The sequence below is a fragment of the Solanum verrucosum genome, unplaced genomic scaffold (genome assembly GCF_900185275.1).
Source record: "Solanum verrucosum unplaced genomic scaffold, falcon-dt-bn FXZP01000207.1, whole genome shotgun sequence".
In the NCBI taxonomy this organism is placed as follows: Eukaryota; Viridiplantae; Streptophyta; class Magnoliopsida; order Solanales; family Solanaceae; genus Solanum; species Solanum verrucosum.
Window position 1 is genome coordinate 4,255,250 of NW_026019996.1, and position 18,950 is coordinate 4,274,199.

The following is an 18,950-nucleotide window of genomic DNA, read 5'->3' on the forward strand; positions in this document are numbered from 1 at the left end:
AAAACAAAACAAACTAGGTAAAAATAAAAAAGCACACTTTAAAACGACTAAGATGAGTTTTTAATATTCCTTCGGTAGTTTTCTCCCCATCAATTTTTCAACTTTCATGATTCTCTCTCAATCGTCAATACAAAAGGTTCTCTCTCATAACCTCAAAAACACACATTCCATTCACGAATCAAAATATCAATCTGTTCAAAGCCATTTCATCGTATGAAACAAATTAATGACGAAATTTCGCAACATATCAATTTGTAAAATAGTGTTTTTTCACGTACTATAAACTTTTAAGTACACCATTTCGATTTTCGTCTAAAGTTTGGCATTTAAAACGATTATAGTTTAATTGGTGTTTTATTGTTAGGAAATTGTATAATTTTGGTGCAAAAATATTTATTTTATAGACTACTATATTGTAGTGCAAGTCATTATAATTACAAAAGAGAAACGGAACACTAACATTATACCACATTGAACACCAATTTATTTACATAAGAATTGATAATAACACCGACTTACAAATCTACACCATTTTTATACATATAGTTAAACACAGTGTTTTAAAAGACTCTGTTGAGACTCACCTGGGGTGGGGCTCTAGCAAAACGCCCCGAGACTCAAGTGTGGGGCTTAGTTCTATAAGACTTACGCCCTAAACGTCCGACTGTACGCCCTAAGCCACACTCAACTCCCAACGCTTGGGGTCGCCTAACAGATCTTGCACAAATTATGTATTAAAATTTTTAGTTAACATTGTTGACCCTCATAATTCTTGAATAAATGAATGAAACCTAATAATTTTTTAATCTATAGAGATAAGAAGATTGAGAGTAACTCAAATAACAAGTTGTAGTATCAGATCTTTACTATTTCGTAACACTGTGAAGGTGATTGTATATTACGTAACATTCCTTTTAAAAATACGTAGCAAAATTTTATTTTTTCACTTATGATTGGTCTTCATGGTTTTGTCATATGTCTCAAAATTATCATATTTTATTTAGCTATTTGAAAGTAATTTTATTTATATTCATGATGGAGTGATGTTTTTATTATAATACTAGTAAGTTTTATTGATTATTTTCTTTTAGGGGGTAAATTGTATAGTATGATAGAAATAATTTTTTTAGAAATTATGATTCTTTTATTATTAGAAAGTTAAGATGTTAGATTATTTATACTTGAATAATCATGTTAGAAGTTTTATTTATGAGTTTCTTTAATCATGTTTGTAATTATTTCAAACTATTGATGTATTTTTATAATTTTGTTTTATTATATTATTATACTATATTGTAAATTAAAAATTTAATGATCCATAGGGCTTATGCCCCACGTCTCAAGGCTTACGCCTCGCTCTATACTAAATAAAACGCTCTGCCTCACGCCTCGGCCTTTTAAAACACTGGTTAAACATATTTAATCATTCTGATGGTGAAATATATACTAAGACCAATGTTGTACCACAATGCATACCATATATATATATATATGAGAAAATACATAATTACCCCATTAAAGTAAGACCTATTTTTGAAAAAGACACTCAAACTTTGCAGAGGTCCTAATACCCCACGGAATTGAAAGTAATATAAATACCTCATTTTTAGGTCAAACCCACTTATAAGAAAGAAGGTGAAATCACACACCAATTGTTACTTGCCATGTGTCAATTTTATATAATTTCTCAATCTTTGATTTTATTTATGTTTTTTTTTGTTAGTTTTGATTCTTTATTTTTTCTTTCTTCTTCGCTTAACCCATCTGTTGGTCTTCTTCGCCCTAGAGTGGCCGCCATTGCTACAACACTATTCACAACACTAAATCAAAATTAAAACTGGAAAATCAAATCCGCTTTCAAAGTTAATTTTTTTCAAATTAAAATTTCTATCAAAGTCTTCTTTTTGTTTATTTTTCCTTTAATTTTTGCTCTAAATCAACCTGAGTTGTATTTGAAAAAAAATGAAAATTCTCTCTCCGAACGCAGATGATATTATTTTTGCTTGATCTTAACATGATTTCAGCCATCGTAAATTGATCAGGAGTTAATTGAAATGCCGACGATTCTATCTTCGAAGTCGCCATCATCTTCCCGGAGCTTCTCACCCCAGCCGGGCAAGAAGGAGGAGAAGAAATTTGAGGATGAAACAACAAATATGTTGTTGCTTCCGTTATCAATGGAATTTTTTTGTTATTGATCATACTAAAAAGACATTTTCTTTTATGGACTGAGATTGTATTATTTAGTTACAATCAAATCTCTCTGTTGAAATCCAATCTAAATGAAAAACGAAAAGAGAGAAAAAAGAAAGAAAGAAACTTCAAGTTGTTGTCATCTCCTTCAATGGTGAAGGTTATGAAGGAGAAGAAAGAAAAAAAAATCAAAACAGTAAAATAAACGATTATTTATTTAGTTAATAAAAAATATTGCAAAAGAAAAGTTTAATCTTATTTTTTTTTGGTTTCCACGCTCTTCAGGTGAGTGATATACACTCTCTTTATAAAATATCAAAAAATGGTTCAATAATTTCATATTAAACTAGTTTAGGGATGTATTAGGACCCCCGCAAAGTTTGAGTGTCTTTTTGAAAAATAGGTCTTACTTTAATGGGGTAATTATGTATTTTCTCTATATGTATTGATAATTTTATAAAGAATGTTATTTAGTAGAGGAAATACATAATTACCCCATGGAACTTAAACCCTTTTTTTAAGTAGACACCTTAAGTTTGCGGGGGTCCATTACCCCACGAAACTATCCAAAAGCACAATAAATACATCATTTTTTCAACATCAGTGCTCTCAATTCAAGAGCGTGTGCCACACCTCCAACCCATTTAACAAAGGCCGGGTTTTATCCTAACCCATTCATTTTTAACCCATAACCCAAACCCAAACCCAAAGAAACTTCCAACCCATTTCACTCTCACCTACCCTCGTCTTCTCTCTCTCTCTTCAACCGATCAAAACCCTAAGAATTTTCATGAGGCAAAGCTAGTTGGTAACATTTCTTGTTGAAATTTGTTGAATATTGATGGCAGAACGAAGAAGTGAAGGCTCATAGGTTAGTTTATTTTACATTGTAAGTGAATTTTGTAGTGATTAGTCGTTAGTTTATTTTACATTGTTTGATGCGTATTTCGTTTGTCGTCATGTTGTTGTTGTGTATATTACTCATCTGTATTATTGGGAAGTTGGCCTGTTGCAGTTGATGTGTATTTCTTTGTTGGGTTGTTGTTGTTGAATATTGTTGTAACTTTCATTGATTCGGTGTTTCTGAGATCTGTTTGTAACTGTGTTTTCAGGATTTCTTACAATGTCATTTGTTCTTATAACTTTGAGATGGTATCATGGGGGGGAAATTGTGTTTGGTCCCCCATTTGATTATGTTGGTAGGTCTGTGACTGAATTCTTGGAAGTAGACACTGATCAAATGTCTTATTTTGAACTGAAAGGCTACATAAAGGACTTAGGATATTCAACAGATTGTTCCTTTTTTATTAGATCTCCAATCGATGGATTTTTGTTCAAGTTAAAAGTGATTAGGTTATTTGTGACATTTCCTCTATGTTTAAAAATGGGGATAAAATGGATGTTTATGTCTGTCATGAGGTTAATGAGCCAGAAATTGCTCCATTGGCTTTGGATTATGTCCCCCATGTGATGGACAGTGGTGTAGGTGGGGAATCTTTTACATCTTTTAATGAAATTGAGTCTCCTGCTGAACCTTCTAGTCCTCCTTTTGAACATTTCAACCCTTCATTTCAGCCTTCTAATCCTCTTGGTGAACCTTCCAACACTTCATCTCAGCCTTCTAATCCTCTTGGTGAACCTTCTAACACTTCTTATTAGCCTTCTAATCCTGCTGCTGAACCTTCCAATCTAAGTGTAGAAAGTTCAGATGATGAATCAGATAATGAATCAGATGAGAGATCTAAAGTGTATAGTAGTGAAGAGAGTTTAGATAGTAATGTTCATGAAGAGTATAGAGATTTTAGGGCTTCAAGAAGGCATTTCAACAGGTCAAACAGGAGAACTAGAGGCACAACTACAGAACATATTCATACTACTCAAAAGGGCCCAGATATAGGATACGATGAAACAAATGTTGGCAGTAAGGATAGCTTATTAGGTAAGTTAGGGGGGTGATGAACCTTACTATCCTAGTGATGAAGCTCCTAGCTTTGAATTAGAAAAGAAACAGGATGGGGAGATGGTGAAGAGGTTGAACAAATTGTTAGAAAGAAGAAAAAAAATAGAGTTATTTTTTATCCAACTTCATTGTTTGGGAATTAGGTTTGGTGTTTACAATTGTAAGAGTATTTAGGGAAGCTGTAACCAAATATGCAGTTCAAGAAAAAATTCAAATTGAGAAATATGTGAATGAGCCTAGAAGAGTCAGAGTTAGGTGATGCAAAAAGGGTTGTCCTTGGTTATTGGTTGCAAGTTTGGATAGCCAAACTACAGATTTTGTGGTTAAAAACTACAACCCTGTCCATATTTGTATGTCTTCAACTCATAACTATTTGTGCAATTCAAGGTTTCTAGCTGTTATATACAAGGATAGAATAACTGAGCAGCCAAACATCAGAATTAACAAGTTGCAAGAGCTTATTAGAAAAGAATTGGATATTCAAGTTGGAAAGACAATAGTGAGAAGAGCTAGAGCTAGAGTGTTAAAAGAGATTATGGGTGATCATATTGTTGAGCATGGTAGAATTTTTTATTACAGAGATGAGATTTTAAGAACAAATCCAGGTAGCACTTGTATTGTTAAAGTTGGAGAAACTGTTGAACTGGGCATAAAATCTTTGAAGGATTTTATGTGTGCTTTCATGCTTTAAAGAAAGCTTTCTTTGGAGGTACTAGGAGATGCATTGGCCTAGATGGATGTTTTCTCAAAGGAGTGTGCAGAGGTAAGTTATTGTTGACAGTTTGCAAAGATGGAAATAACCAGATGTTGCCTATTGCCTGGGCAGTAGTTGAGGTTGAGAATAAATTTACTTGGGCATGATTTTTGACTCTAGTGAAGAACGATCTTCATCTTGGAGAAGGACATGAACTTACCCTAATTACTGATATGCAAAAGGTATGTCCTTGGTTATTAATACACATTCATCTTATATTCTATATACTTTTTTATTCACATTAACTCTTTTATATGTTTATTTTCTTTCTTTAATAGGGACTGGAAATTGCAGTGGAAGTTTTATTACCACTTGCTGAACATAGGGTGTGTGCTAGACATGTCTTTGCAAATTGGTGCAAAAATTGGAAGGGAATAGAGAGAAGAAATGTTTTCTAGAAGATTGCAAAATCTACATTTGAAGCTGAATTGAGGGACCACATAGATGTTATGAAGAAATTGGGAAGTAACTGCTTGGATGGTCTTTTGTACTACAATGTAGAAATGTGGTGTAAAAAATACTTCAAAGAACATAGCAAATGTGACTCAGTTGATAACAATATGGCAGAGAGCTTCAATTCATGGATATTGTCTGCAAGATACAAGACAATCATTACAATGCTGGAAGAGATTAGGATGATGAAAAGAATTGGCCAATTACGAGAGTTCTCAAACACATGGGTCACTAATATTTCTCCCCTGGCTTTTAAGATTTTACAACAAAACATTAATAAGTCAATGCAGTGTAACATATCATGGAATGGAGAAAGGGGTTTTGAGGTTGTAGACAAAGGCTTTACACATTGTGTAGACATTGTTAGATGCACTTGTAGTTGCAGAGCTTGGCAGCTTAAGGGCATACCTTGTCCTCATGGTGTTGTTTCCCTACACTACAAGCAATATGAACCAATTCATTATGTGGCTAGCTATTATAACAACGAAACCTACCTAAGGACATATGAATATGTTATCCAGCCAATGAACAATATGAATATGTGGCCACCATCTGTTAATCCAACAGTTCAACCACCAACAGTTAAACAGTTGCCTGGAAGACCAAGTAAAGCTAGAATCGAAAACGACAAATGAAACAAAGAGAACTGGTAAGCTTAGCAAATGTGGAGCTGTTATGACTTGTAGCAATTGCCATACAAAGGGCCACAATAAAAGAAGTTGTCCTATTCCTCCAACTGTTCCAACTCAAACTGCAACAACTTCTACTCAACCACAGGTAAATGTATCAATTGTCATTAATATTTAGTTGAATATATACTAATATGTTGTATTATAATAATCATGCCAGATCAAATAATGAAAATGATAGAGGAAGAGGAAGAGGAAGGGCCAAGGGAAGAGGGATGTCTCAAGGAAGCCAGGAGAACACACATGCAATGCCTCAAGGAAGAGGCAGAGGAAGAGGAAGGGCCAAGGGAAGGGGGATGTCTCAAGAAAGCTAGGAGAACACACAGACAATGCCTCAAGGAAGAGGCAGAGGAAGGGGAATGCCTCAAGGAAGACAAGAAAATGAAAACACAAGCAACGAAAGAGAGATGCCTCACCAAAACCAAGTGAATGAAAGAACGAATAGAGAAAGAGGCAGAGGAATAGGTATGCCTCAAAAAAATCATGAGAATGAAGGCACTAGTGGTGGACAATATTCAAGACCTTTTAAAAGGCCAAGGATGGTAGGATTTGGAGTATTGATTGGTGATGATGGTTTTATAACTATTAATGTAAGTACAACTGTTATTAGTTGGTGATGCTGATTTTTCATATACTTTTACTAACCTTTGTGGTTTATTTATACAACATGGAATGCAAAGTAGTAGAGTTGTTGACATTGGTACAAGAGTTCCAAGGAGGTCTGATGAAGTTACTGGAGATATTGGCTATCAACCACATTTTGGAGTGAAATGGAAGGGAAAATCAGCCATTACGAGTAATAGACTTCAACAAATGAGGGGTGAAAAAAGAATTCAAACAAGGTCTGCAGTTGTTGCTATTAATGAAAGCCAAAGCAATTCAACTACTAAGAAATAGATGATTTTGGGGTTGTTTTTTTTTGTGTTTTGGTTATTATTGTGTTATTTACACTTTTCTTGATACCAAACTATATTTTGGTGCATTATTGGGTATCAATTGTGTTTTGCCAAGTTTGTTTATGCAACTTTCTTCTTTGTGACATTTAATCAAGTTGTATCAACTTCAAACTTTCAGTAAGAATGAAATGAAGTTCTTATTTTGTCACAATGATTGTCATTCTGATTATTCTCTTTCGATCAAGTATGAAAGGAAGTTGGCAGACGAGATTACAATGTTCTGTATATTGTTAAATGGTCACAATATCACCCAAAATAGATGTATTATACAACCAAACATCAACAAAAACAACAATGTATTACACAACCAAATAAGCTTGCCTTAAACTAGAAAAAAGAAGCAACTACAACAAACTTCCAATGTATTACACAACCAAACATAAACGAAAACAACAAATAACAACTAAGGCAATTCCAATGGCATACAACTACATTTTCCAGCATTTACATTCTTATTAATGCCTAAAATAAAAAAAAACACTGTGACAAACACTATGATAAGCTTCCAATTCAAGATGCTACATTTCATCTTCTTTTTCTTCTTGACTAGCTTATCATCACATACTCGATCACCTTTCTTCTCCAACAATTTCATCTTCTCTTTACTTTTATAGAATTGTAATGCTTCTTCCAATTCCTTAATTCTATTCGCCAATCTTGGAATAACAGACTTGGATTGCATATCAATCTCCTCAAGATCCCTCCATCTAAAGTACTTGCATGAATTTTCCTAAAATAGGTCATACACAGTGAATTTATTGAAACATTGAACAAAAAAAAAAGTAAAGAAATATGTATTGAACTTACACGAAAGTGTGGACAGGACCAAAATCTTCTAGTTGGGTTGTCCTCAGACCACGAAGTCTGCAATTGCATCAAGTCTACATGTTTGCATCGCATTGTTTTTTTTTTTTTTAATTAAACGACCCTTGAGGGGGTCAGGGGCTTAGCAACACCCCCAGACCTTATCATAAATAGAAACAAAAGTACAAGGAGGGGGGCATAAACCTTACCTCCACCTATGGTGGTTCCAAGTTCGTTATCCTACTAAGGTTAACCTACTCATCCCCATAATCTAAAAGAAAATCAAAGAAGACACCTAAGAGAGGACTCCTCTCTTTACATATCCACTACGAAATTTAAATAAGGGAGACTCTCCCCTTACAAGGAGAATAAAAAACCTAAGCCTATTCACTATAGCTATAATTACCAATAACCATAGCCAAACTGAAAAGGGTAGGGGAAACAAAAACTATAGAAATTTCTATAGGTATCATAGGGAAGTAGGTTTAAGGTGGATGTTTGATTCTCTTGAGTTTCTTTCTTCTGAAATTGGTCATCCCCATTTTCTCCAAAAGATAACTGCCATTAGCTGCTGGAGGGAGTTGCTGGCAGGTATAAAAATGCTGGATTCTGTTGAATTGATGGCTCCATTTAGAGAGGAAGTCAGCAGTGCAGTTGGCTTCTCTGTAGATGTGTCTGCATTGAAAAAACTCACACTGACTGATCAGGTTCTGGAGTTGCATCGCATTGTTAAATGCAACATTGGATCGTTCTCATCATTACAAATGCGATTCAAGCTTGCATTTGACATCTCTCCCTCAAAACCTAATCATAGGAAATTGATTTCACAGATTTTAAACAAAAAAAAATAAATTAAAATGAAAAATTGCAAAAATCCAACGGCTAACAATGGATAATTTTGGGGAAGATAGTCTATTTAATGAAGAAGCTAATTTAAATTGGGAATGCCACATGGCAGTTTAACATTGGTTGGATGTTATTTTTTTATTCCTTGACGCGCCCAACCTGCGTGACAACACTGATGGGTGTGAAACGGGTCAAAATGATGTATTTATTGTGCTTTAGGATGGTTTCGTGGGGGTAATAGGACCCCCGCAAACTTAAGATGTCTACTTAAAAAAAGGATATAAGTTTCATGGGGTAATTATGTATTTCCTCTATTTAGTATAATAAGACTTGCTTCCCAATTAGATGTGAACACATTAATATTTGATTATTTATGAGTGATCAATGCCCATTAATGATCATCCATCGTAATTTAGACACTAGTTTTTTTGTGTTTAAGGCAAAACAAAACAATCATTGGAGATCATTGTAGACTATTTTTTGGTTATATGGCATTATATTAAACCACATTGTACACCATATAAATCAACTTGATGATACTAAAAAGTTGTCACATACTTGATTAGATTATGTTGCTATGCATTGTAGGGTTGTAATATATAACCAAAATCAATTTTTTTTTTTAAAAAAGAAGCCAAAAACCATTTCCCCCCCCTAATTACCTACCTATTGGTTTTTTGCCAAAATATTTGGGAGATACTACTTACAGAGTTGCAGTATCAACTGCGGATATTCCCCACCCAACTATCTATTTGAATCATGGGTTCAAATTCTCAAATGTTGTTACATACCAATTCCCTAGTTTCAATCTAAAAATTGGATACATCCATTTTCCTAGTGCCCCTACCATGATTTAGGTTAACATGAATAATCTACTTCACCTGGTTCAGATGCAGAAAGGGCTAATAAATAAGTTAGAGCTGCAATGCTAAATCTGGCTGCTGTGGGGATCCAACTCGTAAACTAGAACTAGGGGAGCTTGAAGTTTGGACTTTGACATTCAGGTCCGGCGGATTTGGAAGAGATACCCTATACTGCCCTGCAGATACAGAGGCAGGTTGAGAATCTCCAGAAACCCTCCAAGTCTGCTCTAAATTCCCAGAATGCAATGTACTCCAGCTTTCTCGTAAACTGTTTTCCAGAGAGGAGACACGGTTTGAAGGCGACTGATGTGAGGATGAAACATCTCTTTTAGGAACTGTTCCAAGCAATTGACCACCAGGCCTTGAGGCAGCCTCTTGTAGGTTTGGTTCCCCTTTAGGCATGGACAGCCTTTTTACCTCCATTTGCGCAGACAAATCATACCCAATCATACCACTGAAACCATTTCTTGGGTTGCCGGAAGGTTTCTGCTTAGCCTGGGAGTTAGATGCAGGAAATGCACAGGAAAAATCACCACTAGCCTCTGCTACATCATTTTGGCTGTTCAATGTCTTACCAGCTTCAACATTTCCATCACTAGGCCTGCACATGACAGCAGAACCTACTCCCCGAAGAGATGGTATAACGGCTCTAGAAGAATGGTGATCAGCTGCCAAGCAATCTGATGATTTGTTCTGAGATGAAAAAGTTGACTTTAATGTTGATCCTCCACCTTCTCCTACCCATCCAGGACCAAACTTTACTTCAGCAGGTAAAACAGTTTCTAACTTCTTAGAAGCTACTTTCCAGACTACTGGCCCAAGATCTGCAGCAAATCTGGCAAGGCTTCTAGCGTATGCATGCTGCTCGATGTGAACACCAACCTGCATTATAGTCAGATTAGTCTTGGTTGCATAAGACAACATCAAAGATAATCACACACAATCACAAGAAAATAAAGGCATCTTATTTTCTTTCAGGGATGGTGGGACAAGGTAATCTGGCAAGAGTGACAATACACCAGACTGATTACTGCAATTTTTCCCCACTCTTTGATTGCATTGATGGGAGAGGATCAGCCCTAAAAAGTGTTTAGAAGGTCCAGCATGAGACTGTTAATACTTCACAGCAGAATCATTAGTGAAACAAATTAATGTTTGCCCATCCAATATAGTGCACTAAAAACATGAACTTTATCTTGCAGTACAGTTGATATACCTACAAGCAACCTAGAGGTGGAAAGATTTGTTTTTCTCCATTTTCATCAAAGTCGAGTCTTAGAAGGTAGTGTTTTTATCATTTTTAATAGGTAGTCTTAGAAGATAATGTGTACCGGAAATGCAAAATAATAATTTGCAAAACTCGACAGCAGCAGCATAGTATTTCCTGAAAGGCATTGCACAGCTATAAAAAAAAACAGTGAAAACGTCCACAACACCCTGCAGTCGTCGAGAGCAGGGAGAAAAAGAAAAATAAAAGGTGAGAAAGAAAGAGAAAAGAAAGCAACATAAGCCACAAGGGTATTTCGTCTAGTGGTAAGAGCACAACATAGGATGTTTAGGTCGAGTGTGTCACAGGTTTGAACCTCAACACAGATAAAAAGCCTGGTATTTAAGTGGAGAAGGGTAGAGGGCGGGCCCATCATCCACCGATTTTCAAACCCTGTGTCACTGGCTGTCGAATTTCTCGGTTATTAAAAAAAAATAACATAGGCTTAAAGTACATACTGCCATTAACCGCTTTAGGTCATCAGCATTCCACAACAAAGATGGCTCACTACAAGAAGCTGACTGATGGAATAGTTGGTATGTGTCACGCCTGTTTTCATCAACTGAAAAATGTTTCTTTCCATACTTCAGATCAGCCCTCAAAATGGAAGCTGCACGTAACAAAACAATCAGCTTTTTTCAACAAAATAGAAAAAGAAAAGAGATTGCAGAAAAACAAAAAAAGAGTGTAAGGTACAAACCTGGAAACTCATTCCAATCAACCAACCATTCAGAATAAGTTTCACCACGAGAGCGATATGTGGAGGATATATCAGCAGAACGGAACTTATAAAGCATAGGTCCCTTTCTTAGATTGTAAGAATTAGATCCACCGACTTTTTCCTCTCCACTAGCAAGAGTGGCGCCTGAAGAAAGCTCAGGAGCAATACAATCAATAGGTGAACCCTCAACAGACATTTTTAGGTTTTTGCTTGGGGGTGGAGAACTCTCTTCAGACTTCTTAAGATTTTTGCTTGGGGGCCGGCCTCTACGAACAACCTTAGGTTGCAGCTCACCATCCTCCCCTTCATGCCTCAAATTATCAAAATCTCTTTTTGCCAGATCTTGAATAGACCGTGCCTAAAGAGCAATATGTTCAGGAAATAATGGAAGCAAAAAAAAATGGAAGCAGACAAAGGCTAATGCGCACCTGCCGAAAGTAAACAGTATCTGAGGCATTATATTGCATTGCATTTGAACATATTAAGAAGACATCAGCCTGCATGAGCCGACATTGTGCCAGAGGTCAGCATCAAATTTTAACTGTTTACCACTCCAGCAGCATTTTCTCAGGACAAACACAATTGCACCCCACCAATAATAAAGCATATGATGAAAAAAAAACTAATTGAACCAATAGAAGTATCAAGAAGCGAAAATAAGCAACCTAACACAAATTTTGCTAAACAAAATGAGAAATAAGACACCATGACTAAACAAACACTAGAAGAACATCCTCAGGCTAACGATGATAGTGCATTTGGGTACATTTACATCTCCTTAAGCATACCTTCCCCAAATGCATCATAAATTCTGGAATTTGAGACCTGCATATTTATCGTATTCTTTTAACTTCTTTATATTGATGCCTCTTTTGCTGCTTCTTTTTTTCATCTTTAGAATTAATTTCCAATTCTAGACTAAGAGGGTGTTTGGATTGACTTGAAAGTTGGTCAAATCTTCTTTTAAGACAGTTTTTAAATTCGGTAAGTGTTAGACAAATATAAAAAATAACTTAAGATAAGTCAAAAATGACTTAAAATAAGTTAGGAAGTGTTTGACAAGGTGAAAAATGACTTAAAATAAGTTTAAATGACTTAATATAAGTCAAAAACCAAAAGTTGGTCTTCACCTACGTTTTATTTTTTGACTTAAAAGTCATTTCAGTTTGACTTTTTATTTTTAACTTAAAAGCTACTCCCTCTCCTTTTTTGGCAACACTTTAAATTCAACTTTCCACGTGACATGTTTAAGGCCACAAGATTAAAGGGCATTTTGGTACATTTGACATAACTTTAATTTAGAACAACAAGATTAAAAAGTCTTCTTTCTTTTCTTAAACTCCGTTCCAAGTCAAACTAGGTCATTCTTTTTTAAACGGAGGGAGTACTTTTTTTAAGCCAATCCAAACGGGCTCTAAACAACCAAGAAAGAGAGATGATCATGAGGATAAGTCTTGAATTCTAAACCAACTAAAGATAAGAAATATATAAAATCAATTGTGCATGAAAGGCTGATAAGGTCGAGAGGAAGACAATGAACATGTTCAACAGCTTCAGCTTAACTGAAAGCAAATCAAACACAAAAGTCTTACTGTCATAGCTTCTTTTATTTAAATAACACTGTTAACAACGACTGCAGCACTGTAGCCTTGAGAATTAGTCTGGACACAAGGATCCAAAAACAAGGGACTCTAATGGCTATGAAGGTCAGACATCTTGCCAACACTCCTAAGCTTTAATAAATGACCAACAGAGCAAATATCAAACTGATAAATTCAAGAATATTGGTCCTCCCTTAACCACTTTAAATTTGCATGGTCACGAAATTTCTTAAATGATAAAACAAAAATAAATATCACCAGATCGGAACTTAAAACAGGAAACTGTAACCTAAAAAGAATTTTGTGCTTAACTCAACGTGCAGTCAGCATTATGCTACAAAAGGCAACAGAAAACATCAGCAAACAGGAGAATCTACAAGTTTGCATAAAATATCAATAGCCGTAATTGTTTCCAAAGTAAGCCATGGAGTGTCAATGGAAAGTTGAATCCACAACTACTACAAATAGAATACACTCGACCATTGAGTAATCCTTTACCGACCTCTAACTCCTCCAGGTTTGAGTAGAGTCGTCCATCAAGTTTCTTCCTCACGGTTCCAAAATCCATAGGATGCTGTATAATCTCATGATAATCAGGTATCTGCAAAGAAACTATTTCAGTATCTACTAAAAATACAATTAAATGTGTCTCTTGCAAAAGAGTACCTCATCATGATCAACAGGCTCGGAGAATACACCATAAGTGTCCTTCCTGCATTTGAACATAGAGAGAATTTGAGATATGGAAAAAATAAAAAGAAAGTGAAAAAATCTGAAATCTTACTTTTGAAGTCTGTCAAGTATGAACACCAACAACTTTTTGTCTGGCAAAGGTGTTGTGGGGCCGGACACCAATGGCGACCCTAACCAACAATAAACAGAATTTAAAAACAATAACTGGGAATTCAAAACGAAAATTCGTGAAAATAGTTCGAATTTGCACCATTTGATGTGTCCGTCGCTTTCGAAAGCTTTTCCTCCTGCAAAATTCAATTTTTTACTAAATATACATCAACACTCAAATGAAGTAGGCGACTTTTGGAAATGAAAGAAGAAAAATAAGCAACTGCAAGTAATAAAAGTTTAATTAATTACTTTCTAAAATTTCGAAAATACATTGAAATAAAAAAGCAGCGACTCAGTCAAAACACATCAGATCTTTAAAATCACCAGAAAAAAAAAAAAAAGGAACGTTGAAGTTAGGCGCCAAATCCAAATAAGTTTTGGATCACATAAACATAGGAAATTTCCAACGAAAAACAAAAATTGTAATTTTTCCAAAAATAGAAGAACATTTATTGACTCAATAAATTAAGCTTTTGAAAATTAGCAAAAAACTCCAAATTTCACCACCTGATCAGCAACAACGTCGTCAGATCTGGGATCCACGGAATCGATTTTCCTTCTCTTAACATTAACAGACGCGTCGTGATTATCACCGTCGGAATCAGAAAGTGAATTGGCAGAAGACGAATCTTGTTCGAAATGTTGTTGATTTGATTCAGGCAAACGCACAACTAATTTGACTTTCTTCTCTTTTCTTTCGTCATCGTCGTCGATGAAGTCCGGAGGCGGAGAATTCGAGTTCGGATTAGGGTTCCGGCGATTGGATCGACGGGAAGGGGTAGAAATGGAAAGTTTATTGTCACGTTCATGGAGATCTGAAAGAGAAGGACGGCCTTTCTTCTTCTTCTTCTTCATTTCAGTCGGCGCTGCTGTGGTGGTTGCTACCTTACCCATTTCTCTCTCTGTCTCTCTCTACAAACAACGTTGATTATTCTTTTTCCTAATTTTTGTTTTATTTATTTTTTATACGTGGTTAATACTCATGGAGTTATGGGTCACTATTTGAATTGAATTAATGTAATAAGTTATGACAGAATTTAAGAGAAAGGCTTAATTATATCATCTACTTTCATTATTTATGTTATTAGTTAAAAGTCAAAATTTAGTTTATTTATGTTATTTTTGTTTGAAATTATTTTTACCTATGTCTTTGATGGTTAACGAAAAATTATCCGATTTTATAAAATTATTTTGTCCACGTGGTGAAGGATAATTTCCTATATCATTATTTTTTCTTTAAAAAGAAGAATTAGGCAAATTCCTAAAACCAGTTTGAATCTATCTATCTATATATGATATATTTATAATAGAAGTAAAAAGTAAAAAGTGTTACGTGTCAGTATCATAAAAAAAAATTCATAATAAAATAAATTTATCCTCTCTCTTAAATTTATCATTTCTCTTAAATTATCATATTCGAACTTTGATCGAAATTGTTATAACGATATCGAACTCTGGAAATGACCTTTTACCCCTGCACTATTTAATAATGTATTTTAAAGGTATATATGTGTCCACGTGGACATCATAAATATTGCATCATTATAAATAGTAATATGTCCGTCACACTCATACTTCCGTTGGGTCATTATAAAACTGATTGTCATAAAAAAAAAAAAAATTACCATAAAAAATTAATAATAAAAAAATAATTAAAATTGTTTGGCAAAATAAAGATAATTACCATTATAAACTCAAAAACTTATTGTCAAAAAAAAAAGTTAAAAATTGTGGATTGAGGTATTTTTTTTTCCCTTTCGTTTCTAAAATTTGTTTTAAATTCTATCCATATAAATTATAATATGCCTTATTTTGTTTTAAAAATATCTAGTTTATTTATGTCATATTTACCATTAAGAAAATCATCTTATCTCTATATATAACCAATATATAATAAGAGAAGTAAAAAGTGTCATGTGTTAGCACAAAAAATAAAATAATTACCATTAAAAAAATAAATTGATAATCAAAAAAATAAATTTAAAATTGATTGTCATAAAAAAACAATAATCACAATAAAAAAAAAATCTAACTATATATAATAAGAGAATTAAAAAATGTCACATGTCACACAAAAAAAAAACAATAATTACCATTAATGTAATAAAATTTAAAAACTGATAGTCATTAAAATGCAATAATTACCATAAAAAATTACTAATCCAGAAAATAAATTTAAAATTGTTTGTCAAAAATAAATAAATCAATAATCTATCTATTTATCTAAATATAATAAGAGAAGTAAAAAGTGTCACGTGTCATCACCATAAAAAAACAATAAGTACCATTAAAAAAAATAATGCAATAATAATAAATTTAAAACTGATTGTCATAAAAAAACAATAATTACCATAAAAAATTAATACTAAAAAAAATAATTAAAACTGTTTGGCAAAATAAAGATAATTACCATTATAAACTCAAAAACTTATTGTCAAAAAAAAAAGTTAAAAATTGTGGATTGAGGTATTTTTTTCCCCTTTCTTTTCTAAAATTTGTTTTAAATTCTATCCATATAAATTATAATATGCCTTATTTTGTTTTAATAATAGAAAGAAAAAACTTTCAATTCAATTCAAAAAAAAAAAGATCACGTCCTTTAAAAAAAGAAAGCTAGCCACAACAAAATACCTAAATAATTAATTTAAATTTTAAATAATAACTAATTTCATCCCTAAAATAAATCTAAACTTCCTAACGCATATCTTTGAAAAAATACTATTCTTAATAACATCATCTACACTTTTTTGAACCAAACTCTTCAAAATACGAATTTAAACATTTGTAAAACAAAAATTACAAATCTAAATATAATAAGAGAAGTAAAAAGTGTCACATGTTAGCACCACAAAAATACAATAATTATCATTAAAAAAAATTAATCAATAATAAAAAAAATAAACGGAAAAGGGCCAAAAAAATTCCTGGACTATCTGAAAAGGTTTTAAAATCTCCTCATTCACCTATTGGGTTAAATGTACCTCTCGGTCCACTATTACTCTTAAGGCCTCATTTGTTTTCATTAAGAATAAGATGTTTAGATGAATGCACATCTGAATGATTAAAATCTTGTCTCTAGATCTGAACATTGAATGATTAAGATTGTTTGTTATTAAACATCTGAATATAAGTGTGTACATATATATATAATTTTTATTAATTTGTAGTTAAATATTACATTAACAAGATATTAGAAAAAAACCCAGTCTTTGATAAACATTAATATATTTAAATTATAAATTAATATTTTAACTTTGATAAAAATAAAATGGAACTACGTGGATTATATATATAAATTATAATGATAAAAGTAATTGTTAGAATGTCATCTTTTTTTTTAAAATTTCAAAATCACATATTTATGAAGTTTGTTTTGCACTTTAGTCAAAATAAAAAATTTACAATAAATTTTATCAATTCTTGGTAAACAAGCCACAAGAACAAAAATGAAAAGTATAAGGAAAATAATTTGGATAATTAATAAAGTTAGAGAATAAGAGAGGCTTAATTTTTTTTTTGAAGAAAAAAATATGGAGCACAATTTTTTTCCGAAAATAAATCTGTCTTTAAAAGGGTCTGAATGAGAATAAGACTATCACAAATCTGATTCATTCACACCTTTTCGGACCCATTCAGACTCATTAAGAGATTTTTTTAGTAAAAAAAACAAACGCACTTAATGACCTAATGTCTGAACCATTCAGATTCAGACCTCCATTAAGTGCAAACAAATGAGACCTAAAACAAAGAGTGCAGAACTTATTTGAGCCATAAAGAGATAAAATTGACATAAATAAGTCACCGTTTTAGAGTATAACTAAAATAAGCTTAGCATAATTTTTTCTTCCATTATATAAAAAAAATATAAACGACCGACGTTAATCTATTAACGACTAAATTTTAATATAAAATGAATATTTTTCTTCCACTTTATAAAGTAGAAGTTTTTCTTACACTTTATAGAATAATTTACTTTGTCAAAAACCTTTTACTTTCTTGCTCGAATTTTCTAACCCTACACTAGTCCCCAACCCGACAACCAATCAATTCGATCCCACTTTTGAAATTCGAAAGTTCTCATTTGAAGAGTTTCAAAAGATTAGAGGTTCATAGCATAACCGTAGAACAACCCGATAATCCAACAAAATATTATGTGTTTTCAAATATTTTATATTTTTATTACATATCAATACTTTAAGATTAAGGAGGAACAAATTAAATAAAAAATCATAGCTTAAGTGCAATATGTTAGATTCCATATGTTACTGAAGATACATACATATAAAAAGTTGAGAATTACTGGTGCATACAAGATGCATGTTCTAGTACCACATTGGATGTTCTCTTACTTTGTCGAAGAGAAATGTTAATATTTGTTGAGACAGGAGCTCGACTAAGATATGATATTAGTCTGTTATTATACTCTATTTGAAAGGCTTGTCAACTTGTAAACATTATGTGGTTTTGATATTATTTTGTTATGTTTATGTGTGGAACTCACACAATAAGTTAGGTTATCAGGTTGTGCTACAGACCTCCAATTGTTCGAAAAACTTCAAATGAGAACTTTCAAATTTCAAAAGAGGGGTCGATGTTGGGTTGGGGACCCATATAGGGTTAGAAAATTTGAAGAAGAAAGTAAAAAGTTTTTGGTGAATTAAAAACTTCTACTTTATAAAGTGTAAGAAAAACTTCTACTTTATTAAGTGCAAGAAAAATTTCTACTTTATAAAGTGTAAGAAAAAATTACACTTATTTGTGTCAATTTTATCTTTTAATGGCTCAACCATGTTCCGGACTCTAAAACAAAAGCCTTTTATTTTATATATTTTATTATTATTAATTATTACGTAGCATCTTTCTATTGGATAAATTTAAATTTCAACCCACCAAATTTTTTTACCCGCCCAACTCATATCCACATTCTTTGACCCAAACCCAATTAAAAGATTCATCAAAAATAAAAGATTTGATCGTCTCCTTTCTCCCCCTTAAAC

General features: G+C 33.0%; 2 protein-coding genes across 2 annotated transcripts; one reads left to right on the forward strand and one right to left on the reverse strand.

Moving 5' to 3' along the window:
* Positions 1-5,467: 5,467 nt before the first annotated feature.
* LOC125819367 (uncharacterized) lies at positions 5,468-5,995 on the forward strand. Its single transcript, XM_049498814.1, has one exon. The coding sequence runs from the start codon at positions 5,468-5,470 to the stop codon at positions 5,993-5,995; it is 528 nt and encodes a 175-aa protein (XP_049354771.1).
* A 3,371-nt stretch (positions 5,996-9,366) lies between these two features.
* Positions 9,367-14,889, reverse strand: LOC125819279 (uncharacterized). The gene is made up of 9 exons (XM_049498747.1): positions 14,461-14,889; positions 14,051-14,087; positions 13,892-13,970; positions 13,774-13,819; positions 13,610-13,708; positions 11,935-12,003; positions 11,486-11,864; positions 11,244-11,395; positions 9,367-10,400 (listed from the first exon to the last, which is right to left on the reverse strand). The coding sequence occupies exons 1-9, from the start codon at positions 14,845-14,847 to the stop codon at positions 9,570-9,572; spliced, it is 2,079 nt and encodes a 692-aa protein (XP_049354704.1). The 5' UTR covers positions 14,848-14,889; the 3' UTR covers positions 9,367-9,569.
* Between the last annotated feature and the right edge of the window lie 4,061 nt (positions 14,890-18,950).

What these genes read in the sequence shown, in the direction of transcription:
- LOC125819367 (XM_049498814.1), top strand. Translation starts at nt 5,468, where the DNA reads ATGGCAGAGAGCTTCAATTCATGGATATTGTCTGCAAGATACAAGACA.
- LOC125819279 (XM_049498747.1), bottom strand. Translation starts at nt 14,847, where the DNA reads ATGGGTAAGGTAGCAACCACCACAGCAGCGCCGACTGAAATGAAGAAG. An exon ending in TGATTGGAATGAGTTTCCAG is followed by an intron (nt 11,396 to 11,485) that starts GTTTGTACCTTA and finishes TGTTACGTGCAG; the next exon opens with CTTCCATTTTGAGGGCTGAT. An exon ending in ACCTAAAGCGGTTAATGGCA is followed by an intron (nt 10,401 to 11,243) that starts GTATGTACTTTA and finishes ACTATAATGCAG; the next exon opens with GTTGGTGTTCACATCGAGCA.